We start from the raw sequence: 25131 nt of genomic DNA on the forward strand, positions 1-25131 counted from the left end.
TGACTTAAGATATTTTGGTTCTCCATTGTATTGTGTATGGTAGGATAAACACTGTACATTTGCATGTTATTTTGAATTAAATCTTTGCTTTTGTTTTTGTGGTACCACCATAATCTTTACATGTTCTTCCATTCTCCATGGGGTGGCAGTATTGAGGTGTTTGTGAATTGTAAGTTGATATGAAATGATGAAATGGATGATTTACAACTAACACTAGAAGAGAGGGGCAGAGAATGACACACAAACTGACATTATGCTACTAGATTCTTCATATATGTATATGTATATATATGTGTGTGTGCGTGTGTGTGTGTGTGTGTGTGTATGTAGGTGTATATATATATATATATTTTTTGCAGTTATATATCAGCTTGAAACTTTTTTAAAAACACGAAATCCACATTTCAGTCTTAACATGACAAATTACTGACATAGTTCTTCAAAGAGAGAGTAAGTCTGTCAATGTTTACATAGTTCTTGTCTTTGCCAGTTGTGCACAAGTATGTGCTACACCACACACCAGGTTTTCACTGAACAGGACTTTTCTTGTCCAGGTTCATGTCTTACTCAAGACTCCACAATGCCCTTAAAGGTTCACTTAGCACACCTTAAGTAGATGTATTTAAGTTTAGGTCAATTTGTCAGACTAACAGATTATTAGTGTTCTAAATTTGAGAGAAGTGGCTGGCTTTTCCATCTGCTTACCAATAAAAGGAGGAGGGCATGCTATTTATAAAGCCATTGTCCATACCTTCCACGCTGGGTCACCATGCTTGAAAATGACTGTTAATCCACAGGGAGTGTGTATGTACTCGTTGTGCGTGTGGGCATGTCTGTCTATGTTTGTTTTGTTTTGTTTTGTTTGTTTGTTTTTTGGGGGGGGTTTTGGTGCTAAGATAGGAGCTTTGTATACTTTTTGCTCAGTGACGGGGTAGTTACTCAAAAAAAGTAATTAGTTATAAGTTAGCAATTACTTCTTTAAATTGTAATGGGATTATTTTACTCCTTACTCCTCTTGAAAAGTAATTACACTACTCATCAGTGTTCTGCAAGTCACTGAAAATTAGCAATTAGTTACAGTTACTAGTTACTTCTTTCAAAAGTAATTGAATTACTTTACCAATTACTGCATATAAAAGAAATTAGTTCCGAGGGAAAGTAACTTTTGCATTACTTCTAAATGTTTGCTTCAATTCTCAATTTAATTCTAATGCATACATAGCTATATTATTTTAGTGTTGCGCTAGCACTGGGGTCTTTCATGATTAGCTTTGTAGAAGCGTGTTGTTTTGCCAGGTGCCTCAGAAGATTAGAATTACTATTCTTTGATGTGGATAAAGTTCTCACACCTGCACATAAGACTACAACTCACCAGTATATTTTGGACCATGTCGAGGAGGGAAAAGTATTGTCCATATTTCCAGGACAGCAAACTCATATTGCCCAAACTGTCGGCCATTGTGTGGGCTAATGCTGATTGATTGATTGTTTCACTCATTCGTTGCTCCACCATGAGGCTGGGTGACGTTAGATCATAAACAAGAAACTGGGGGGATAGGTTGCATTTGTCTGCTATAGTCTGCAGTTGCGCATTAATATTTTCATGAAAGATAAAAGTAATGAGTAACGGGACCATTTAAATTTCAGTAATTGTCATTGTGTTAATTTGAAGAGGTAATCAGTTACATTACTCGTTGGCCTCAGCTTGGCCTCATTCATGGGTTCACATTTTTGATCAGTGATGAAAAATAGAAACACACGAGCTTAGCCATCTAACAATAACTATAGTGTAGCTACATTAAACAGGATGTTGTCATTTAGCTTCAATGGTTGACTACCGGTAGTTTCTGAGGTAGCTAGTAATACATTTTAGTATCATCATCAGCCGACAGCTGTGTTATCTACATTTTGTGATTAAAAGTAACATTAAAGCTCTCCATTGTCCTGGTTGGCTAGACTGTATTTTCGGACCTTGCTATGTAGCGGACCTTGCTATGTATCAGACCTTGCTAGCTAGCTAACTAACCAGTTGTCGGTCTTGTCCCATTTAACGGGAGCTACTGTCAAGGACCCAATCTCTCCTTAGTGACAGTGGGTAGTGATATTATAGATACACAATTAAGGTGAAAAGGTGTGTGTCGCATCATAGCTGCATCTATTACCGTGTATTTTAACATTGCTGGAACAATGTATTGATCAATTAGCACCCAGGATGGGAACTATCCATTTTATAAGTTAAATTGAAATATTCAGTACGAAAAGCATTCTTTTGAAAAGGTGTGTGTAATGCAGTACAGGACATTTTAATAATCCACTTACTGTAATGTGATTACTGAAATTTCAAATGTAATGCTTTACTTCGTTATGGAGGCAAGTAATATAATTATAGTAACACGTTACTCTGTAACTCGTTACTCACAACACTGTGCTCAAGTCCGTATGCAAGGGGTGTGTGTGTGTGTGTGTGTGTGTTGTGTTTTTACATGTTTTTTATGTGTTCAAAGTCCGATTTCCTGTGGGGTACATGTGCATCGTGTTTGTGTTTGTGTGCAGTACTTCACCAGAGTGTGTAAAGTAAACAGCAGGGGGTGCTGTTGACTTTCATAGTTTAATCTAGTTCAGTCTTCTCCCCAGCTCCAGAGAGGGTGACCTCATGGCTGAACCACCTGAGTGATGTGGTATGAACCTTTACCCAGCCTTGGTGCCTCCAAATGGGTTTCATTATGGTCTCTGTAGCTGACCCACATGCTGTTGCCCTAAGCCCTGTCTTCACAACTGGAGTCCACACAGGGTTATAAATGGGGCCATCCGAATGCCCTGTGCACTACCAATAAAGGCCACATACCTCAACTCCTGGCTACCAGACCAGCTAGTCATCTAACACTGCAACTGAGGGATATTTCTCACAGAATCAGACCAAGCCATCATTAACATCCCCCCCACCAAGACCCCCCCCCCAACCCAAGTCCACTCCATGTCCCCCTCGTGTCACCCTTCCCCCTGTCATGTGGAGAGAATTCAGAGCACAATATTGTGTACTTGGATGAGCAATTTCATGGCGGTGTTCTTTTTTATCGGCTTAACTGCACACATTCCAGCCTTCCGTCCCACAGGGCCAGGCACAAGGCTATTCCAGACAGTTATCCTATTGGTGAGGCAATGATTTCTCATCAGGAGCTTTTACTATTCTTATATTAATGGGTGGAAATGGATAAGGTTGTCCTGAAGTCCACTTTCTCCAAACTTTCCAAATGTCTGAACACTTGTTGACAGAACAGTCACAGTCAGGGAGGTGAGGAGTTCTGATATATCACTCAACCAACATGCTGACAAGTTAATTATGCTCTAAGCTATGACAGAAATCTCTGCATTCTCTCCGTGAACTCTCTTGTCTTGTGTCACTCATGTCCAATGTTAAGTAAGTTTATGTTTATGGTGACTTTCCAAGAACAGGTACATGAAACCCCTGTCCAGGCATCCTACCAACATTTACTGGCAGAATAGTATTGCCCGCCATGCTTTGAGGCTGTCACTGCTGGATTAAACTCATATCTGACACCTGGGATCAAAATTATTGTCATTCATTAATTTATCTGCAGATTTATTTTTTAATTTATTTATTGATCATTTAAGATCTTTTCAAGATTCTTGCAAAATGGAGCTTTTATTCTGAGTACTCATGAATTGTTACCATGTCCATTCTGGACAATGTCCCTCCCACATTGGTAACTCTCCCAACTGACCCACCCCCCCTAGTCTACTTTCAGCATATGTGTCTTTCATTCAGAGCTGTCTGTAGTGGGACACACCTCCATTTAATTATATCAATTTGTTATGTCAATTTGTTCCAGGTTATCAGGAAGCCCAGCTGTTACTGCAGCATTATGACAAAAAGTCTGTCTGTGTCATACCTAGAACTTTCATTCAGAATGATAACCATGTATTTTCTGTCTCTAAGTCAATTTGAATACTTGTGATTTTAATACCAGAGAAAAAAAATAAATATTCCTGTTAACTGAAGATCCCTGGAGTAAACTGAAGCCTATTTTCTGTTGATGTGCTTGTCCCAAAGCCTTTAAAGCAAGGAGAGGTAGGAGAGGGTAATCTATGATGGCACACTGCAGAGCTGATAACTGAGGTGCCCTGAGATGAAGCAGGATGGGTCTCCACTCAGAGTTTAAGGGAGTCGGGGGTGTGGCCTGTCACAGCACTACTTAAACCCTGGGGACTCTGACTCCCCCAGATCTGTTGTTTCACAGTGGCTGCGCCCCACATCGCTGTCCTCTGCTCTCTTCATCCCATCTCATCGCCTGTTGCCCAGACTCACTCTCATTCTCCTGTTATCCCTTTTTCATCGTCCATCCAAGGCTGTCTCTCCCTGTCACAGACCTGGGCTGCTTAGCACCCTTCAACTAGCACCTAGAGTCTCCTTCTGGTGACACTTGAGACTGGGACACATCTCAACATGCCTGAGCCCACAAAGAAAGGTAAGGTCCATTCCAACTTGTGCATCCATTCCACGGTTTCCCGTATATGGGACTCTGGAGCGTCTGCTAATAGATTCGGATGATAGACATGCCAGCAACTTCTAACTGATACATGAAAACACCATACTAGTGGGAGCATCACTGTTTTACACCATCATTTCTTGTGTTCTGTTTGGATCTTCTGAATGGGTGCTTGCATTGACTCCACCAGAAACGAGGTCAATTAAGCTGTGAAAGCTTTGAAAGCTGCAAGTGTCTCCCTGGAATTCTGAAAGTGACTTTGGGCATTGGCATTGTGTTACTGCCACCCTGTTTTCTCTCTTGCCTCACCAGTGGGATATAGGGGAGAAAGAGGCAGAGTCTAAAAGGAGAGGCCCTGGAGGTTTATAAAAAGACTCTATTGTTCTTGATGTAAGGATAGTGATGGGTAGTAAACTGCTGCAAGGTGATTAGCAGTATTATGTCTTGCAGTGGCTCTTTGAAGGAGAGGCGATGAGTCCTAATATGTTATGTGTCCCAGGGCTGCCTTCTTCTCAGGAGCCCTGATAGATGATGCAATGTTGTGGTCCTGGCAGGGAGCTGAGGTGGCATACCGGACAGATGCCTGTTGATGGCAGATATGTCAGGGGTGATGATGTCTAGATCCATGGGGATCCAGTTGCTGGAGGTGTCACGAGATGAGCAATCATAGACTATGTGCATGCTTCATCCTCTTCCATATGTTTCTTTCTTTTTCCCTATAGGAGTACTCACTTCCCTAGAAGATTTCTTCCATTGTACTTCATAGCATACTATGTATGTTCTCTCCTACTATACTTTTCCCTGTATGTTAAAGCTTCACAATAGAATTGAGTCAGGCTTTGTAGTTGAATGTAATCTTTTCTCAGAGCATTGTCAGACTTCATTCTCCCTTGGTTTTAGTTCTAAGTTCTCTTTCCAGATAATGGGTACACGTGTTCCTGTCTCTCCACACCCCTCCTTTCGATGTTCTCCTCCTCTTTTGCTCTCTCTGCCTCAGGACAATGGGGATTACGGGACAGAGTGATAGGGATTTGCACGATTGGCCTCGTGTCAGTTATTTGGAAGAGGCCCGTAATTTAGCCAAAAACAGAAGGTGTTAGCAGGACCCCATTTCATAAAGCTTACAGAGAGCCACTGACAGGCGCTGTACAGCCCAACCATCATTGTCTCCCTCTGCTTGATGGTCTAACCCTGAGTCTAATCATCATGTTTACAACTGTGTGCACCACATTGCATCAGCGTTTGTTGTTGGCTAAAAGACATATCAAGTGGCAAAGGGTCACCAAATCAAAACGCTTTGTGATGAAATGATTTACTGCTGAACTGATTTTAGTATGACAGCACCTCTGCTTTTTTGCAAGAGATTCAAGCACTTGATTGATGTCTGTTAGGACAAGCCAATGAAGTTTGCATGCCTGGCCACAAAAGCCATCCTCCATAAATAGCTCTACTGGATGGAGTGACCAGGAGACCACGTCTGTTTGAAAAAAGAATTGTTCTCATAAATGTGAGTGAACAGCTGAGGGAGAGGAGGTCTTGGTAGCTCTGGATGGCATGGCTGAGGCTTTAAAAGGCTGGATGAGAGAATGAAGGATGAGTGGAGTGAGGGACTCTTGGGATCTGGATTCCTGGTCCCGGGAATAGTTCAGAATGAGCAGCCTTTTAATCCCCATCTTTCTATCTTGCTTTCTCTCTTTCCCTAACTCTCTGTCCCTCTGTTTCCGTATCCTCCATCACTCTCTGGCATGTGGAGAATGATGAGCTCTTGTTTGTTTGAACTCAGAGCCCTGGTCAATAATACTTTTTGCCCTCCTGGGAAGGATGGTGTACTCCATGACCACATACCACTAAAAATAGCAATAGAAAACAAACAAACAAACAAACAAACATATTTTAAAAATGCAGTTGCATAAGCATAAGCTCAAGCTAGGGAAAGGGATCATGCCACCGACACGTCGAGGTTAAATGTTGAGAGCCACAGTTGTTTAGGAAGGAAAACCCACTGTCTTCAGCTCTGTTCATTTACAGTCAGGGATCATACTTCAGTCATGGTCTAAACCATTGTCCCATTTCAACTTTCCCACTCCATAAAACGGCCCTTACATCAGCACCACCGGGTGTTGCCTTACCTTCACTGTCTGCGAGGTTGAGTTTGTGCATTGCTACCCTGCTGTCTGGTGCTGCCATTCATAAGCTTATCTGCATGACCTTTCAGAAAACAGGGTGGAGAGAAAGCCCTCTTCTTTGAAGAAGTCTCAGTTAATAAGATCTCTATCAAGAGACAGAGGTAGCAATATTGGCTAGGCTGGTAGAGGGAAGGATGGTTGGGGCTGTATGTGAGCCTGTCTGTCCTCACAACAGCAGAAGCAACAGCTGAACATACCTGCAGACTGGGCAGCTGCAATGAGTAGGTAAAACAATACTGTTCGGAGCTTTGCTCTTTTGGCAGCGCAAGACTGACAGCAGGGATTCTCTTTGTGGGCAGGATTCCACTCCAATGAGCTTTGGTGATGGAAACAACTCTCAGATCATGGACAAATTTATATCAAGACTAGTGTTGCACTGAAGTCTAGAGAGGGCAGTATCTTATAATGGTGGAAACACTAGACAGGAAAAAGAAGAGATGAGAGAAATAAAGATGTAGATGACAGATACTTAAGGAGAGTGGATGATTAAGAATGACAAGAAGAAAAAAGTGGTTTCCTGCTCCTAGCTCTCTCACATGATCTTGGCAGTTAATATATATATATATGCCTTTTTACCCAGTTATACATGTTTTCCCTTATGTGTTATGCATTCTCTCTTTCAGCCTTAGGAAAAAAAAAAAAGTAAAATGAGACGATCATGGGGGGACATGGGCATAGATTTGAAAATGTCACTGGTTAGAACTATGAAGAGAAGAAGGCTTGAGTGTCTCAAGGGGGCTCTCTGCTCTTCTAATGTTCACAGCAGACGATTGGGGAATCTCAGAGGGGACTGGGCTGGTAACCCTCACATCAGTCTGAGATTCTGTAATGGAACAGTCATCGTCCTTTAGCACAGCCTGAGACGGACATAGACCTCACTGTGCCAGGCAGAATTTAAACTGGCATCCTTACAGAATTCACAGGAGACCAAGCCAGTGACCTATGAGTCAGAGGGTATTATATGCGGCCTGTTCAAGACCGTGTGTTAAATACGGCCAGAGGGTGCTGCAAATGCTGTATGAGTGAGAGAATATTATATGTGGTGAGAGTGTACATATATGTAAACAGTAAACAGTAAAAATTTGATATTTCTTTGGTAACAGCTGCATTTTTAATTGTCACTGAAATAATTTTGTTTAATGTGGGTAACTTTTTCAATACTGAAAATGTTTTAATGAGGAACAGACTAAACAGGTGAAGCATGAGTTTTCATCTGCGTATTTCTCCTTTACTGGGGTAGAATTATAGTAGACACAAGTGCCGTGCATGGTGGTTGTGGTCCCTCCCAACTTTGTTGAATTGAATCTTAATTCTACTGAACTTTTACACTGAAAAATTTACACTTTTGCACGAGTACTGCTTTAGTAATGGTCCTCTAAAAGCATGAATTTCACTGATAAAATGCCGAGTTGATCTCCACACGTGAATCAGTCAGATATTGTCCTGTCGTTCCTTGGATCTCTCTGGTACCTTTTGCCGACCCTATTTTTAAACCCTGCCAACTATGCTTTACCCAGAGATGTATGGCTTCAATGATCCTGTCTGGCCAGATCTTAAGTCCTCTAATCGGTTTGGGTCAGGCAGTGTTCAGCTATAGGCTTTCATCCCTCTCTGTGTGAGGATCCAAAGATGGAGTCAGTTGGAGTTTGTTTATTTAGTTGAGGCTAATCAGTGTCTGGACCATTCTCATTCAGTTAACATTATTCAGTGCTTAGACTGATCCTATAACAATCAAACAGACACACAGACACATACACACACACATACACACACATACATAGACGTAGATATAAACACACACACACACCCTAACAGAAATGTTCCTTTATATTTGACCTTTGGGGTAAAAGCAAGACTAAACAACAAACACTGTTAAGTACTAAGCTGGGCCAAAGAGGACATAAGGAAGAAAGCCTAATTAAAATGCTCTTTTTTCTTTCCCTCTGTTTCAGATGATGGACAACCAGAAGGTGAGTAAAGGGTGATGCTTCTTAGGTTCTAACTCAACAGTAGTAGATCACAAGGAGAGAGTGAGGATGAAGGCATTAACGGAAAAGAATTTCGCTCAGTTAGCAAGTTTAAATTATGGAAAAGTTCCCAGAACTCTGGAAGCATGAAAAAAATCAAATATCCAGAGGTACAGTGTTTTGTTCCACTCTTCTGTGCCTCCTAGAACACTGTTACATTCACACATAGATTAAGCAGTTTGCAAACAGTTTTTATGAATGACTATGCAGTGAAACTTTTGTAGTGTTCCTGACACAACATCCAAGACAGACTTTAAAGTAATACATCCATTTGCCTTGGAAAATTTTTCATGCTAGCAAACCCTTTTGTTTCATTAATAAAGGTTTCTATGGGAGAGATATCAGTGTAATACTACAGCGCACTGGCACATGGTGACCATATTTAATCATGATTTCAGGGTAGACTACTTTACATATGGTGTATAGTGAGATGACAGTACATATGTATGTATTCAACAAATGCCACTCATAATACTTTTAAATAAATACCTACACAAAAACATGTGTGGCTTGTGGTTAAACACTTAACCCAGAGAGAGGGACAGACAGACAGAGAGAGAGAGAGAGAGAGAGAGAGATGGTGGTCATCAGAGTAATAATTTGACTGTGGAGAAGAACTCAGCTCTCACTTACACTGTTATCTCTCCTCCATTCATGTCTATCGGCCTTTTATTAAATTCACATTACATCTATACAGTTCAAAGCAACACCTTGCACAGGATTGGGTGACTACACCAGTTATGCTAATACGTAAATGAATATTGCAACACCAGTGATGTGTGACTGTTAATGCTGCCAGTTATTAATGTCAGAATGACAATAGGTGCATGTCCCTAGCGTAAATGTGCAAACATGGTTGCTGTCCTTAAAGATCACCATGAAGTGCAAATGTGAACGGTGTTCACTCGTCTGCAGAGTGGCTCGCTGGTCAGTGGTGGATGCTAACCCAGTGGTCTGACCCTTGGCATTCCACTACAGACATGGCTGATCCCTGTCTGTTGATCCAGCTGACCGCTAAGGTCCATGTGACCACAGCACAGGAATTTTAATGAAACCCATCACTGACCTTGAAGTTGAGGCTCTTTGAGCTGCGTATGGTTAGAACGGCAAACAACCAGCCCTAGACATTCCCCATGCTGTCACTGGTGTCTGAGTCACACATTTTTTATATTTTTCCTGCAAAAGTATGTCTATATTTATGCTACACATGGTGTTGTTGTCTAGATCAATCAAATCTGGAAGGCTTCCTAATTTTGAATGATGTGAAAGATTAGTTTTAGTAATCTGGTATCTACAGTCATGTATAATGTTACTAATGAAAAAGCACGTTTCAGGTTTTTATTTTTTTTTTTCCTCACAGAACTGTAAATCCCAAATCTGTGTCACAATATATGGTGCATGAGGGTTAGATTTGTACATGTATAAGCAATATCTAAACATTTCATTCTGAACCAGATTCAGGCCTTTTCTTCCCACCTACTCATTAAATAGAAACACTTACATCATGCTCACTCATCTACCTATCCCTTGAAGAGATTGCACCATTCCTCAATTTCTTCACTTGTTTTCAGACAAGCAGAAAAGAGTTTGGGTGATTCCTCTTCATGGACTGTGGTTTCATCTCTTGTACTGTTAGCGTGTGTGTGCGTGTACGTGTACGTGTATGTGTACGTGTACGTGTACGTGTACGTGTGTGCGTGTACGTGAGCGTGTGCGTGTGAGTATGCGTGCGCGTGCGCGTGCGTGCGTCTGTGTTTGTGTGTTTGCATGCTGATGCTTTGTGCAGCTGTAGTGCCGCATGCATATCTGCTGTATTTGTCACATGCTCAGAGAATCTTGCTCCTGACGGTGGTGACGCTCCACCCCCACCAGAGATCACTGTCCAGGAATCAACACGAGGTAGGTCTCCACGCATTTTTCATCTTCCTCTCCTTTGATGGTCCCTCTTTCTTCCCTTCTCTATCACTGTTCAACTCTCTCCCTGGTCACTCAACACACTAAACTCACTTGTGTGAGACTGTGTGTTGTGTGGGTGTCCACTTTGGTTCTCTTTAGTCTAAATACCAGCACTAAAGATCACACATTTTCTACATTTTTTCACAGTTCCCATTTGATGACATAAATGTGTTCTTGTTCAGCTGACACCCAAACACATGCCACTATGAACTGATCCAATGAACAGCAGGCCAATATGCACTAAACATCCACAAGCTGAGCACATTGTAGCATATGCATGTTCTCTCTCACTCTGCTTTTACTAACACACGCCTGGGCTTGCTCTGCTGTATTTTGACCTTGACAACATTAATGTAGACCTTTCACATAAGCTACAGGTGACACAAATGCCCCCAAAATTCTACAGAAGTCTAGAAAGGCAAAATGCCTACATTTAAGGTAAAGTATGGGCCAAAAAGCACAGACTCACAGCTCTGTAGCACTGGCTTGGATCTGTTAAAAAAGCAAACAAACAAACAAACAAACAGCTAAATAGACTTTCAACAGTCAAAGGAATGAATTCAGAGGCAGTGCTATGGGGATGTGATGTGTATTGCACATTACAATGGAAAATAATTCAAGGCAGGGACTGACCACTAGTGGTCATTCCCTGAGTGTGTTATTCTGTGCTGTTTTGGAATCTTCAGGATCATAGATTCATGATGCCTAGACTGGTCATTGTCACAGGTCACAGTCACTGTACAATGACCAAGCTGGTGATTGTATATCTATGGTTGGTTTCTCATATGCAGCCTTGCTCCGAGGCTGCCAATATGTGTGCGTGTGTATGTGTCTTTGTTGTGTGTCTTGCTCGCTTGCTTTGAGGTTTGCTGCTCCAGCCTTGCGCTATGTTCGCTGTGCAGAGGCTGAGACGGAGGGGAAGGTCCCCATAAAGCCTGAGGGGACGGACATGGTCACAGTGCAAGAGCCAATAGCAGCTGAGGTGGCAGAGCCACAACCAATAGTGACCGAGGTAGCAGAACCCCAGCCAGTAGTGACCGAGGTAGCAGAACCCCAGCCAATAATCACCGAGGTAACAGAGACCCAGCCAATAGTGACCGAGGTAACAGAGACCCAGCCAATAGTGACCGAGGTGGCAGAAACCCAGCCAATAGTGACCGAGGTGGCAGAGCCTCAGCCAGTATTGGCTGAGCCTGTAGAGAATGGGCAAAAGGAACCAATACCTCCACAGCCAGTGGAGGTCTGTGAGGTAAAGGATGTGGCCCCCAGCACACCTGGTCCCTCTGGTGAGTACTGCTCAGTCTCCAGCAATAATGCACTCACAGCATGCTATAGCAGACCTGGCTCAAACATTGTCTGTCACCAAGTAGTTTTGTTGTCAGAACTTGTATGTGTTTGAAAACACTTTACCAGTGCCCAAAATATCTTTTCACAGTTTGTTTATGTCTAGAGTATAATCCTAAAATAAAATCTTCAAGGCGAGATTAAGATGATTTAAAACAAAAATGATTTATGTCATGGTACAACTAAATAAACACATATGATGCTTTGAATGCATATTATTTGCATAATTATGGATAGACACGATAAGTAAATTCCAAAAACCTGCCTTTTGACAAGAGTTAGGACATGATGATTCAAAATTAGTGGTCAAACTCTACCTGTGGACCCACCCCTTTAAATAATACAGAGCATAAATTGTCTATGTTGGTCGAGTAGTATGATGTTGCAGGTGGGAATATTCTTTCTTCAGCCTTTACACTGTATTCCCACAGAACATGGTGCTGATATTTTTAATCACCACAAGCTAATACATTATTAAAGGTCTTTGTTTCATGCAATATAATACTGTAACAATAATATTCTATGGCCACCAGATGTCCCTGCATCTGGATTTGGATCTGCATTTAGCTCCATTTTTCACAAATAGATATATTTAGGTTATAGTACTGCTGACCATACTAATGATATAAAACATTTGAGAACTATCTATGGTGGTGGGTTTTATGGCATGTGATTTGATAGGGGTTCACTCAGCTATAAATATCCCACAGAGAAGCCCTCAGGCTCAGGTATGGCTTTTCATGCAGTCAGTTGTCTTGCCCCTTTACTGACGATTCAAAATATTTCCAAAGAACACAGGATCATAAAGTTAAGCAATAATTTAAGACCTTCATATACCACTATGCCTTTGTCTGACCAGTGTGAACATTCTAAAGTTGGCAGACAGCTTTGAAATATTCCAGTGAAAAATAATTTTGGTGTTAATGAGCAGAGATTCTCTCTGTTTATATATATATATATATATATATATATATATATATATATATATAAACAAATAACTGCAAGATTAATTAATGTTATTAGTGCTGTCTACTTTGCTGGCTCTGTTATCATGGAATCAAACAGGTAACTTGTCAGAGGTCTAGACTAATTCTTAAACAATTCACAAAAGCAGCAGTCAACATATGAGTTCTTTACACTGACTTAAAGTATGCTTAATATTAGAGTCCTAAATAGTGTTACTTATTTCAATTAATAGAACTGAACAGCCTGTTCTTGATTAGCCACTGATGTTTGTGTTTAGACCCTACTGGACATCCCTGATTAAGATGGCTAGTGGTCATAGTCAGAAACACTCGACATAGATGTTTGACCCAGGTCTACAAAACGTCATTTGTTCACAATCATGCAGGCAGTGCTTCCATAAATAATGCCCCCACCCCCCATCCTCCTCCCCCAGCCAAAAGATCTTGTGTAGCGAAAGACCAATGTTCAGCCCCATTTCCTCAATTACTGTTTACCGAAGACCTAAAGCAAACTGTTTACCACAGTCAGGTCACCACCCGCAGGCCGCCCTAAAGCCTAAACTCTACTATATACTAAAGTCCACTATCCACTAAAGTCTACCATAGTTCAAAGTCTACTACACACTAAAGTCTAATGTAGCCTAAAGTCTACCATACACTAAAGTCTATTGTAGCCTAAAGTTTACTACAGCTTGTCTTAGTGCTGTTTTATTTTCTCTGTGGAGGAAAAAGTAAGGAAAAGACTGTACCTACTACTGTGCTATGGGGACTACTTGGGCTGAAGCACTGCCTGTAATGATGAATCTGGTATGACAATAATGATGTAAAGCACTAGTGTTAAAGACAGCGCAGTAGCTTATGCTTTGCTGACAGCAAATTGAGGCTCCTAAAATATAATCCTACATTTTGCCTTTACCATACCCACAATTACTTTATATACTTGTCTTATTGTACACTGTGTCCATTACATTGGGATGTCTTATGGCAAGGTGTCATATAGTGGAACGGAAGTGAGTGATTGAGTGATTTGTGAGTGATTTTGAATATGAAACCGAGTGAGACAAAGAGAGAGAGAGAGAGACAGAGAGAGACAGAGAGAGGGTGAGTGTTTGTGTATGTGTGTGTGTGTGTGGAGAGAGATTACCCCAAATTAACTTTATCTCAATCAGCACCAGCCAAAACTGAGGAGAAGTCTGCTGAGTCAGAATCTGTAGTTACAGTGGCTACCACATCCCCATGCCCTGCTGTAAAAGGTCTGGCACTGTGTGTGTGTGTGTGTGTGTGTATGTGTGTGCTCATGTGCAAATATGTGTTCATCTGTCTCTCTCTCTGTTTATCTATCTAAATATGTTTGAATTTGCAGGTGTTCATCTGCTTTGTGTATATATGTACTCTTTCATTCCTGTCATCATGCTTTCTGTGGCACCATGTATCTCATACATCATTCTGTCTGTTGTACATTTTTGCTTAAAAATTGCCGCTGTAGTATGTTACTTTATCCTATGCCTTTACTGAGCAACACTCAAAGTCAATTTGGTTTAAGCAGCATGAAAGTGTAAACATAGAGCTTCTGTGTGACAAAACATAAACTGAGATCACAACTCACCCCATGACACAAGTATACCCACATACACACACTCAGACAGATGTGATGTCATGCCTCAAATTTCAGTTCCATGTACATGACTGTCACTTTTCAGTGTTGTGTAATTGCCCCATCATCCATGTTTCAGGAGAGTGTGTTCTCATGTCTCTGAAGTACTGTCTGCTACATCATTTTTTGTCAGTACATGTCATTATTTGTCATTATATGACATGGAACTGTCACTCATAGGTGGGTCTATGTGTCAATCACACCTTTATTACAGATAAAGATGATGATGTCACCAACAGCACCCCATCACCTCCACCTCCATCAGGTTTGTAACCACGCTGACACCATCCTCATCACCTCAATTGCTCAGACTGTTGTTATGGAGGGAGCAGGGCCTCCTTTCTCAGAGTAAAGTCTCACAAGGGCTTTGTTCACACTGCATTTTGGATATTTTTCATTCATATGTGACACAGATTTGATGTTTGTAGAGTAGCAGATCTCCTTAACTTAAATTTGGACTGCATGTATTTGTGGTATAAAAAAATCTAGTCTCTACCCATCAAATTGGAATTTGTTTTTAATTTAATTCAATGTAAAAACAAATAATTGTGTATTTGTCATTTCTGTGGAGTCTTGACATTGTTATGATGTTACTACAGTGTTACTACACCATTTGAGTCTTGACATAACTACATCGTTTTGATCACTGAAAGAAAGGTTTGGAGACGATAGCAGTATCAGCTGCTGTCACAGTTCAGTTCAGCCAGCAGAGGGAGCAAGAGAGCATTTCTAGAGGTCATTGCTCTCAATCACATGATCATTTCTTTACTAGTTTCTCCTCTTCTTTGTTTTCTTGAGAGTATTTACTTTTCTGGTCTGTTTAGTTTCTTTTCTTAACCTTGGAATTTTCCTTGTCTTCAGCCTTTATGTCTCACTGTGCCAAGTTCTTGAGTCTCTGTTACTGTTTTTTTGTTTTGTTTTGTTTTGTTTTGTTTTACTTATCAAAGACTGTTTCTTTTTTAGAATATTCTAAGCTTCTTTAAAAACCATTTTGGATTTTACTGTCTGGACTGGTCACTGAAGTGATTCTGAAACTGGATTCTCACTCTCTAAGACTCTCATTGTGACAGCTGTATAGAATGCTAAAGCTATGTTTTTGACTCTTTTTGTTTGCCTTGTGACCTTTATCAGCATGAGGGGACCAATGCTTTTGACAGCTTAACCTGGAAATAATCTTACAGATGGGAAGAGGCACCATTATTTTCTATGTTGACCTGGTAGACAGAGCACTGTGAGCTCTAATGTATGTCAGTTTACAATAAAACTGGATATGGTTCAGTAAAAAGAGAACTGAAACAATTTAGCGCAGTGCGAACAAAGCCATAGAGTCGCTTCAATGGTTTGGGAATGTTTGTGTGTTCACGGGATAGAGATTCAGTTACCACAGGGAAACATTTAAAATTTGAGGTCTACAGAGGTTACACATACATTTTTCAAAACAATGTAAAGGATCTTTTTTTGGGGGGGGGGGTGGGGGGGGGCATACAGTGTTCATTATGAAGTTTCTTTGCATCTTCATGAAATCAAGCATACTATAGCGAACGCTAAACAATGTTTGTTGAGCAGAATGGATAAAATCAGCTTAATGCATTAAATGAGCTTATACAAAAGTGCACAATGGATAAGCAGAGATATCCATGTGTGTCATTTTTTGTGTGCATTGCCAAAATGCAACACAGTTCTGACAAACAGTTGAAATCTTTATATATGATTGTATATAAAGACATGAAATGTCAGACATATATGTACACATACATATATGTATGTATACCTTTACATATCTATCTGTCTGTCTACCTAGCTAGCTAGCTAACTAGCTAGTTAGCCACACACACACACACACACACACACTTAACAGCATTAACAAGTTGTTGTTTTTGGAAACAGCACCCAGATGACTATGCATATAATGCATGTATTATTATACAAGTGAAGATTGTATAAGTACTACACTGTCCCTGTAAGGGACGACATGGCATTCTTTGCAACACTAATAAATGAAGGTGGGTCATAAAAATATTCCAAAAATGAAAAACTATGAGGGAAAATACTGTTTATTTATTTTGAGATTAAATTTTGAGATTCATTTTTGATTATTTATTTATTAGTCTGCTTCCCTCAAGTGAATCCAGAATTAGCATCCACTGTATGATTTCTGTGGGGAAAACTGTAAGCATGTACAAGCATACAACCATAAATACACACATGCACAGACACACACACATACACACACACACACAAATTTGTGTGTGTATATGCATGCATATATTTGTGTACATACATATGTATGTTTTTGTCTATTGTCCATGTATATGTGGTGTTATGTTTGCACATAAAATAAAACATGTGTAGTCAGAGCGGATTTTACTACATGGATATTTATATCCTAACAAATCCGTCTGACTAAATCTGTTTGGTGGCACATCTGTTTTATGTAATAATGCTAACTGTCATACATAATTTGAATGTTATGTGAGTAATAACATGGTAAGAAACAAACAAAAAAGCACTTTTTTCAAGTTAATAATACGAACCACTGTGTTTCCCTTTTCAGAGGACCGCAGTACACCCAAGAAACTGTCTATTGACCTGCCTAGTAAGACCCCTGTCTGATCTCTATAGCTCCAGTCCTGACCAAACTCTTATCAAAGCATCATGTGCTATTGCCTGTTCTAGGAAACATAATGACAAACAAGTTTATTTTAGCGGATGCTTGAATTTAGGAATCAGGAACTTACTGCATTTTTGACCCAGAAACCATGAAGAATTAACACAATTATAGCACACAGTAGAAGTAGGACTTGTATGTCTTTGTCTTGGTCTTGTCCTAAGAATGTATTTGCCTTGTTGATGCTGGCTTGCAAATTAATTATTTGTGTGAGCACAAAATGGAGCCACATAGTGACAGCTCTATTTTTCTTTTTTCTTTTTTTTTACCAGTGATATAAAAAAATATGGGCTACTTATACCATATTTTAGTGTGTTTGAATATAATGAAATTTGTCATGAGGTCAGTGTTGTTTCTACTGACCAAAAGTGCAGAATGGATATATATTCAAAAAACCTGATTGGTTTTCCAATACTATTTAGTGCATGTCATAATTTTGGTCAGTTTAGTAATTAATCATCAGGAGATGGAAATGGACAATTTAAAGGATGGCTGCCTTTGGTCACAGTGATGTCACTATCATGTGAAAATTCCTAAAGGAACTTGTCATAGGGAGCTTGTTACTGCATGTTGCTTCTATGTTCTGAGTCTTTGTGTGTGTGCTTCAGTGTGCCCAATCACAATAAGCTTTTCCATAGTATGCTGTAAACTTCTCTCTGTCTCTGTTTAGATGATAGCGTTCCTGAGTCAGCCATGGGAAGGAAAGACTCAGGTAATCTCAAAACCATAATGGCTATAAAACATGTGATACCATTACCTGGTAAACAAGAGAGAGTAGTGTGATGAAGGTCACGTGAGATCATCTGAAACTTACTGAGACTCACTTAGTCTTAGGTAATAATGAGGCCTCTCATTTAACTTCCTCATTCTGGTTGGTTAAAAGGAACCTAATGTAAAAGGTACACAGGTTCAATTTGCCAAAACCAGTGAAAGTCTCTATGGAAAAGACAGATTTCCTAAAACATCATAGCTCTTCCATTGGCGAAATTATTGCTTGCAGGAAGCTATGAGGCTTTTGGAAATGACATGCTTTTTCATAGCACATGGACAGATAAATGGGGAGCTCTCTGTACGACAGTTTATCATTATATGAAGTATGCTGAAAGCCATCTGGGATTTTGAGTTGTGGTTTAGCTACCTTTGAGGGTTCTTGATGAAAGTCAGAGTGTTCACAACATTTATGACCATGTGTTAAGTCCTCGGTTTACGCCAGCTCATCCTAATGAAAAAGACTGCATTTTTATGACTTTTCTGCATTTTTCTCATTTTCAGATTTTTGAGAGTTTGTGGTGGACAGGGTCTCTGAACATTACCCATCATTGTCAGATATTTACTGTTTTGATAACTGTTCTTCTCTTTTATCCCTTCTCCTGACCAGTGATTACTGTTTTTTTTTTCACATATACAGCTTGCCTTATTGCTTTGATTTCAGCTGACGGCAGTAAGCAGGCTGCTTTGAGCTTCGTGCTTCGGTGTGTGTGTGTGTGTGTGTATGTGTGTGTGTGTGTGTGTGTGTGTGTGTGTGTGTGCGTGAGTGACAAATCCCTTGAGTGATGTGTCTCTCCCCTCTGATTGTGGATAGTGTGGTCCCTGGGGGAGGGGCAGCCTCCTGAAGACATTGAGAAGCAGATTGAAAATCCTCCTCTGTCCACCTTGCTCATTGAGAAGCCTCAGAGTGGTTCTATCACAGTAGGTGAGGGAGAGCTCATAAAACGTAATCCTGGCACTGAGCTCAAGTGAACAAAAACAAATAAATACCATCTTAGCATCAAAGCATTTGTAAAGTGCTCTTATTCTTTGTATTCCTAAGGTGGAGACATCACATTCATTGCTAAAGTGGAGGCCAAAGATCTGCTGCGTAAACCAACCATTAAGTGGTTCAAAGGGAAGTGGATGGACCTGGCTAGTAAGACTGGCAAGCACTTGCAACTAAAAGAGAGCTTTGACCGTTTCACAAAGGTGACTGTTCTCACCCTACATCACGCAACACAATGTAATGTAAAATGATCTTACCTTTGTGTACTCAATATTCCACCACATATCTCTCCCAAATCCAAATGCCGTGGAGTGGTTATTGCCAAAACCTTTCTTTTCAACTGCAGATCCACACGTTTGAGATGCACATCATCAAAGCAAAAGAGAATTATGCTGGAAATTACCGATGTGAGGTGACATACAAGGACAAGTTTGACAGTTGCTCTTTTGATCTGGAAGTTAAAGGTTTGTCCTCTGGCCATGAATCATGCTCCAATGTTCCCTGGTTGCGAAGCAAGAGAAGACTGTTAAAGAAGAGTCAGACTCATAGGAGATGTTGACATTTGTTGCTGTTTTTTTTTTTCAGAGGTTCCAGAGGCCACTCAGAATATTGACATTCGCTCAGCTTTCAAAAGAAGGTAATGGGAGGTATTGTCTGGCATTGTTTGTACAGGCAGTACAAATTATCGGTGAACAACATAAAGGATTTTCAGTAGGACTCTAAAACTGCTGTGCCAGCAGGATTAAATATTATTCTGGTGAAATACATCATCTTTCAGTTTAGAGTAGTCTTGTTTTGCTCAGTCAACCCTGAAGAAAAGCTCAGTGAAAGGAAACCAAATCTCCTTTACGTTGTCTTCAGTTGTTGTTCTGCTGAGATGTAAGTCATGGAGCAATAGATGTATAAAGTTCTGACTGTCTGACAAACCATCTCGGGGCCTGCCAGTTTTGCTCTTTAAAGTAGGTGTAGAATAACATTTACTGAAATCATGGTCTCAGTGAACTAGTACAAACCGATGTGGAAAACATGGTTTGATTAAGTCATGAGTCACCATCAAATGTTCAGCCTTTAACTGTTTTAAACTGGTATTTGACCAATAAAACCAACCAACCAACAAACCATTAGAACAACCAATGTGTTGAATTTTTCACAAAGGCCAACGCTTGCATTTGGAACCTGCTTTCCAACAATGTGTCAGAAAAACAACGCAAAGCTGTCCCAGCTCATGCCATTCTAACAACCTCCAGCAACCTCCAGCGTTGCTGTGATGTTGTGAGACCATTGTCATGAATTCAAGGGGTTGCTCTTGAAAGCTCCAACACAAAGCCAATTTGCAAAGAGAGGCAAAAGGCTTTTTGTCTCAGCTCCAATCATGCATTATCCTGGAGGACCTAATGCATAGATTGGAATCAGTGCTCTGCTTTGCGTTGATCTCTAAGCATTGTTTTTCTCCAGTGCCTGTGACTGTTTCTCTGACTGGATGTGTATTAATCTCTTCTTGTTAACAACAGCAGTGAAGGCCAAGAGGATGCAGGAGAGCTTGACTTTAGTGGGCTTCTAAAGCATAGGTGAGAAATATCTCCTGGCTAAAATGAGACCCAACCCTCCACCTCTCTTCTTTATCTTTATCTTTTTGTTTTCTCTTTTTCTTTCTTTCTTTCTTTCTTTCTTTTTTTTTTCCTTAAATCCGACATCATCTTCTTGTGTCTTTCTCGTTTTTCCCTTTTTGTAAATCCAGAATCTCAAATTACTTATCTCAGTTTTCTTTTTTTTCTTTTGTTCTAGTTCCAAATTCACCGTTTTTGTTTTCTTTCATCTGGTTTGTCAGTTGTGCTCCTCCTTCCCCATATCATAAGCGTATTCAGTCATAACTGAGTGCTCATCTACGTACATGTCATAGCTGAGGTGTGAGTCGATGGAAATCGCTATGTGTGACTTCTCCATTCTTTCCCCTCTACATTTTATTGGACAGTGTGAGGACCAAATCATCACGTTACTCTTATTATTTGGCACTACCTGTATTTTTGAGTTTCATTTTTCCTTTTTTTTTGTTGTTGTTTTTTTGTTTTTTGTTTTTTGTTTTTTTTTTCCAAAATACCTGATCTGTAGTCAGGTTTGATTTTTATATTCTGCAATGAGGTGAACAAAAAAAAGAGGTCACCAAAACTAAATTCAATCCGTCCTTTAATCCATTTATTTGGGCCTTGTCTCTTCTTCTTCCCTACACATTCAGAAACAGCAGGTTAGTAGAGAGAGAGTACCATAGGTAAATAAACGATTAGACCTTATCACCGGTAAGTACTGTAATCATGTAGCTTCCCTCAAGCATGTAATGTAGCTCTAGGAACTGGACAAGCAAGAGTGTTGGCCTACTGTAGCATGGTAACACTTCATTCAAAAACAGCATTCATAAAAAGCTTCACTATCATTCAAAAACAATGGAAATGCTTCTGCCATTTGGAATTCTTATACTACTGAGTTCCCACGATCACATTTTTACACAACTAAGCAGACAGCATCCTTTCCAATTGTTTCTGCTGATTGGTGAGATGCTTAAAAATGAAGCTGTGAAATAGTGTTATCGCTACATTATAATTGATTTTCTTTTTACTTCAACTTATAAGTACAAACCGCAAAACTACAAATGTTTTTTACAGTGTTCTTAATAATGCCTGAATATGTATAGACTTGAAAAACAAAACACATTAAAAACACAAAAACAATAATGTTTCCTGCTATTTACCTCAAATCTTTCAGACAATCTTTGGGAGATGTCTGCAAAAGAAAGCTGATGTTGATTGCAACTGACTAATGTACCAAAACTACATGCCTGTTAAATGTGATATAACAAATGACACCTAACCCTAAAATCCAGAGCTCCTCTGGATAAAACACTTCTAATCCCAGAGGCAGAGAGTTAGATCTGATGCCTCATTCAGATAGGACAATTACAAAGGGATGGGCATAAGTCAGCCATGGTTTAAGGTATCAACACCCAGCGCTGTTCATTCAGTGTAGAGTACTGCGTGTTTATAGTATCTAATATACTGTGGATTTGCATGTGTTTCACCAATGTCCCTCAGTTCCAGGGACAGTTTCATCTGCATCATAATGTGTCACTCTAAACATCAGACCATCATTAGTGTCATCATGTACCCAATAATGTGTCACTCTATCCCTGATAAATTCATACCACGCCAGTTATCAATACCCCTGATATTCTATTTTTTTTTTTATATATATATAAGACCTGAGCCTTAGCTTGCTGTAACACACAACTCCACAATGAGTCTGCTTTCTATTTGTCCCTGCACTGTCAGCACAACTAGTATGTTGTGTGTAGAGGCTGAAAGCTCCACTCTCTCTACAGTGGTTCTCCTCTTATGTACCTCCCCTAACCAAGCCACCCCACTCACTTATCTCTTGTATGCAGTACACACAGGGGAATATACAGGATATATGCCCATCTCTTTGTGTGACATGTCCTGAGGAACTAGAGAGAGAGAGCGAGAAAAAGTGAGTGTGTGTGTGTGTGTGTGTGTGTGTGTGTGTGTGCGCGTGCGTGCGAATGAGAGAGACAGGAGAGAGACAGATCAATCCTGGATTTTTTTTTTTTACAATTTCAATTACTTCTCAGCATCCTGGTTTGTGAGTTCCTCAGCACACGTCGCAAAATCCTAGCCCTAACCGGGGGCCTCCTGACCCTGTGTATGTGTGTGTATGGTGTCAGGGAGCCCAAGCAAGAGGAGGTACCTGAGGTGGATGTGTGGGAGATCCTGAAGAATGCCAAACCTGAGGAGTATGAGAAGATTGCCTTCATGTATGGTATCACAGACCTTCGAGGTCTACTGAGGAGATTGAAGAAGACCAAGAAAGAGGAAAAGAAGAGTGAAGGTGCTGGTGGTGTTCTATACCTCCTATCACACACATCTCATTCATCTTAGTGCTGTTCATGCATGTGTTACAGACTCATGAAAGCTGTAGGTATAAAAGTAGGTTTATTTTGTTCAAAGACAGCAAAATAATTCAAAAGCCAGAGGTGGTTCATGGAGGTGAGATCACAGGTTCCATTCTCAGCTACCAGGCCAACTGTGGCCGAGAGTCCTTCAGGACTGACTGTCAGTCTTTGTAACTAAGAAATGGGAGTATACAGAGTGTCTTGGTTAAGAATGGATGCGGTGAAACATAGAAGACCTACACATGTTAGAGTGAGCGCCCCTAGCAGATCGTAGTGTATGGATGATTGGGAATTCAGCTGAAAGAAAATTTCACAATTAACAATGAGAGAAAATGTGAATTTCAAAATAGAGCACAACTATCCTGAAAAAACATTTCATAACAAATTTTTGTCAAAATCAACTAAACTTTGTTCTGTAGCTTTTGCCAAGAAGTTGGACCCTGCATATCAGGTGGACAAAGGGGGGAAGATCCGGTTGGTGGTGGACTTGGCTGATCCAACAGTAGAACTAAAGTGGTACAAGAATGGTCAGGAGATCCGTCCCACTCCAAAGTATGTGTGCTCTCATTGCTCCTGTGCTGTTTTCACCTTTGTCATTTATTTTGATGTTTCCCCTCTCATCTACACACAAATGAAAAGCATTTTTGGGACCTTTCCTTAAAATGTGTTTCATTTGTGATTTGGTCCGTTCACATTTTGGTCCATTTTTGATTTCATTGTGAATTTTACCCGTATTTTGTGGTACTTCTGTGGTGTTCTGAAACCATGGTTCACATGCAAGTTTGATGATTAAGAAAATCTTAAAAATTCAAAACATGCACATCAAATTGAGATGAACAATGAGTTGGAGTAGCCTGTATTTGTCCAGACCAGCTTGCTGTGAACCATCAGCCACTGAGACCCACCAAACAGACAATGTTCTCTAAACCATGATGTGGTCTGGGGGAGTGACCAGAAACGTCCAGGGAATGTTGTGTGTTTTGGGATTATGCCTGATCATAGGCTACATTTGGATGCAAAATGTAGTGTATCATGTAAAAAATGGTCCTTTGTTATTAACGACAGGTCCCTCACTTTACAGGAAAACAACGCTACCTCCTTCATAGGTCTTTAATGGACCCCGGCTTTGTAATATCCACCATTTTGGAACATATTATGAGAGAAATCACACAGATTGCAACATCTATTTGATGCTTGAGCACTAGAGGAATAACACTTAAGATAATGATGCCAGTTATATTCCTCCAATGTAAACCTACTACTTAGTTTATTTTGTGGTGTGGTATCACTTTAAGTGTTACACTACTACGGCAGGCTTTTTGTATACTTACATATAATTTAGAGTTTATCATGTTAAAGATAAGAAAGAATTTGTGACTGCTTTCTGACTTCATTCATATGTTTTTTACATTGATAAATTTCACTAAATAACTTACAAGAACCACTAAATTCTCCCTTTAAAAATCACCAGGGTGATCATACAGCAAGTTGGGTTGATTCAAAGCTAGGAAAACTTAAAGCCATCTAGGAGGTCAGTCATGTTTTCCTGGTCCTCGATGGCGTTCAAATCTCAGGATTCCCTGTTCTCGGAAGGTTGTTTTTGTGTTCTCTCTCTGTTTGACCCTAATGGCTCTTCCAGTCCCCCAGGCATGATGTCTCTCTGTCCTTCTGTCCTGTCTGTTTGTCATGCCATGGTGCTCCTTCCTCTCCGCTATAACCATCTCCCTGTGCTCCGGCCCACATTGTGGCTCCAGTAACAGGAAGTAAGTCTGCTTATCAACCCCTGCATCCTGTACTATCTGCTCCTGAGCTCTGGAGTTACCTTCAGCTTGGTATAATCTGACAGTTACTGTCTGTGTTCAAAATTCCATACTTGCATGCAAGGCAGTATGGACTTATCATTGAAATGTCAATATTTTGGGGTATATTGTATGTGGTTTTGAACACAGCTCTGTTCCACAAAGGTGTTCACTCAATATAAAGCCTCCAAAAACAGAGGTTTGATTTCCGCTTTTCTGAAGCTACACAAACTACCACAAATGATGCAAACATTTTCTATTTCTATTTCTTTTTTTATTATATATATATATATATATATATATATATATA

General features: G+C 40.2%; 1 protein-coding gene across 1 annotated transcript in view; it reads left to right on the plus strand.

Annotated features, from left to right (window-relative positions):
* Positions 1 to 4465: 4465 nt before the first annotated feature.
* The window catches only part of mybpc1 (myosin binding protein C1), a 31952-nt gene continuing 11286 nt past the window's right edge, over positions 4466 to 25131 (plus strand). The window contains exons 1-17 of the mRNA XM_030780936.1: positions 4466 to 4487; positions 8647 to 8664; positions 10552 to 10620; positions 11580 to 11809; positions 11870 to 11963; positions 14855 to 14905; positions 17195 to 17236; positions 17979 to 18020; positions 18891 to 19001; positions 19119 to 19267; positions 19411 to 19528; positions 19650 to 19701; positions 20576 to 20632; positions 21298 to 21306; positions 22795 to 22958; positions 23442 to 23574; positions 24777 to 24785. Of these exons, the coding sequence (XP_030636796.1) occupies positions 4466 to 4487; positions 8647 to 8664; positions 10552 to 10620; positions 11580 to 11809; positions 11870 to 11963; positions 14855 to 14905; positions 17195 to 17236; positions 17979 to 18020; positions 18891 to 19001; positions 19119 to 19267; positions 19411 to 19528; positions 19650 to 19701; positions 20576 to 20632; positions 21298 to 21306; positions 22795 to 22958; positions 23442 to 23574; positions 24777 to 24785 (1370 nt within the window). The remainder of the gene's footprint in view (positions 4488 to 8646; positions 8665 to 10551; positions 10621 to 11579; positions 11810 to 11869; positions 11964 to 14854; positions 14906 to 17194; positions 17237 to 17978; positions 18021 to 18890; positions 19002 to 19118; positions 19268 to 19410; positions 19529 to 19649; positions 19702 to 20575; positions 20633 to 21297; positions 21307 to 22794; positions 22959 to 23441; positions 23575 to 24776; positions 24786 to 25131) is intronic.

Source organism: Chanos chanos, chromosome 1 (genome assembly GCF_902362185.1).
Source record: "Chanos chanos chromosome 1, fChaCha1.1, whole genome shotgun sequence".
Taxonomy (NCBI): domain Eukaryota; kingdom Metazoa; phylum Chordata; class Actinopteri; order Gonorynchiformes; family Chanidae; genus Chanos; species Chanos chanos.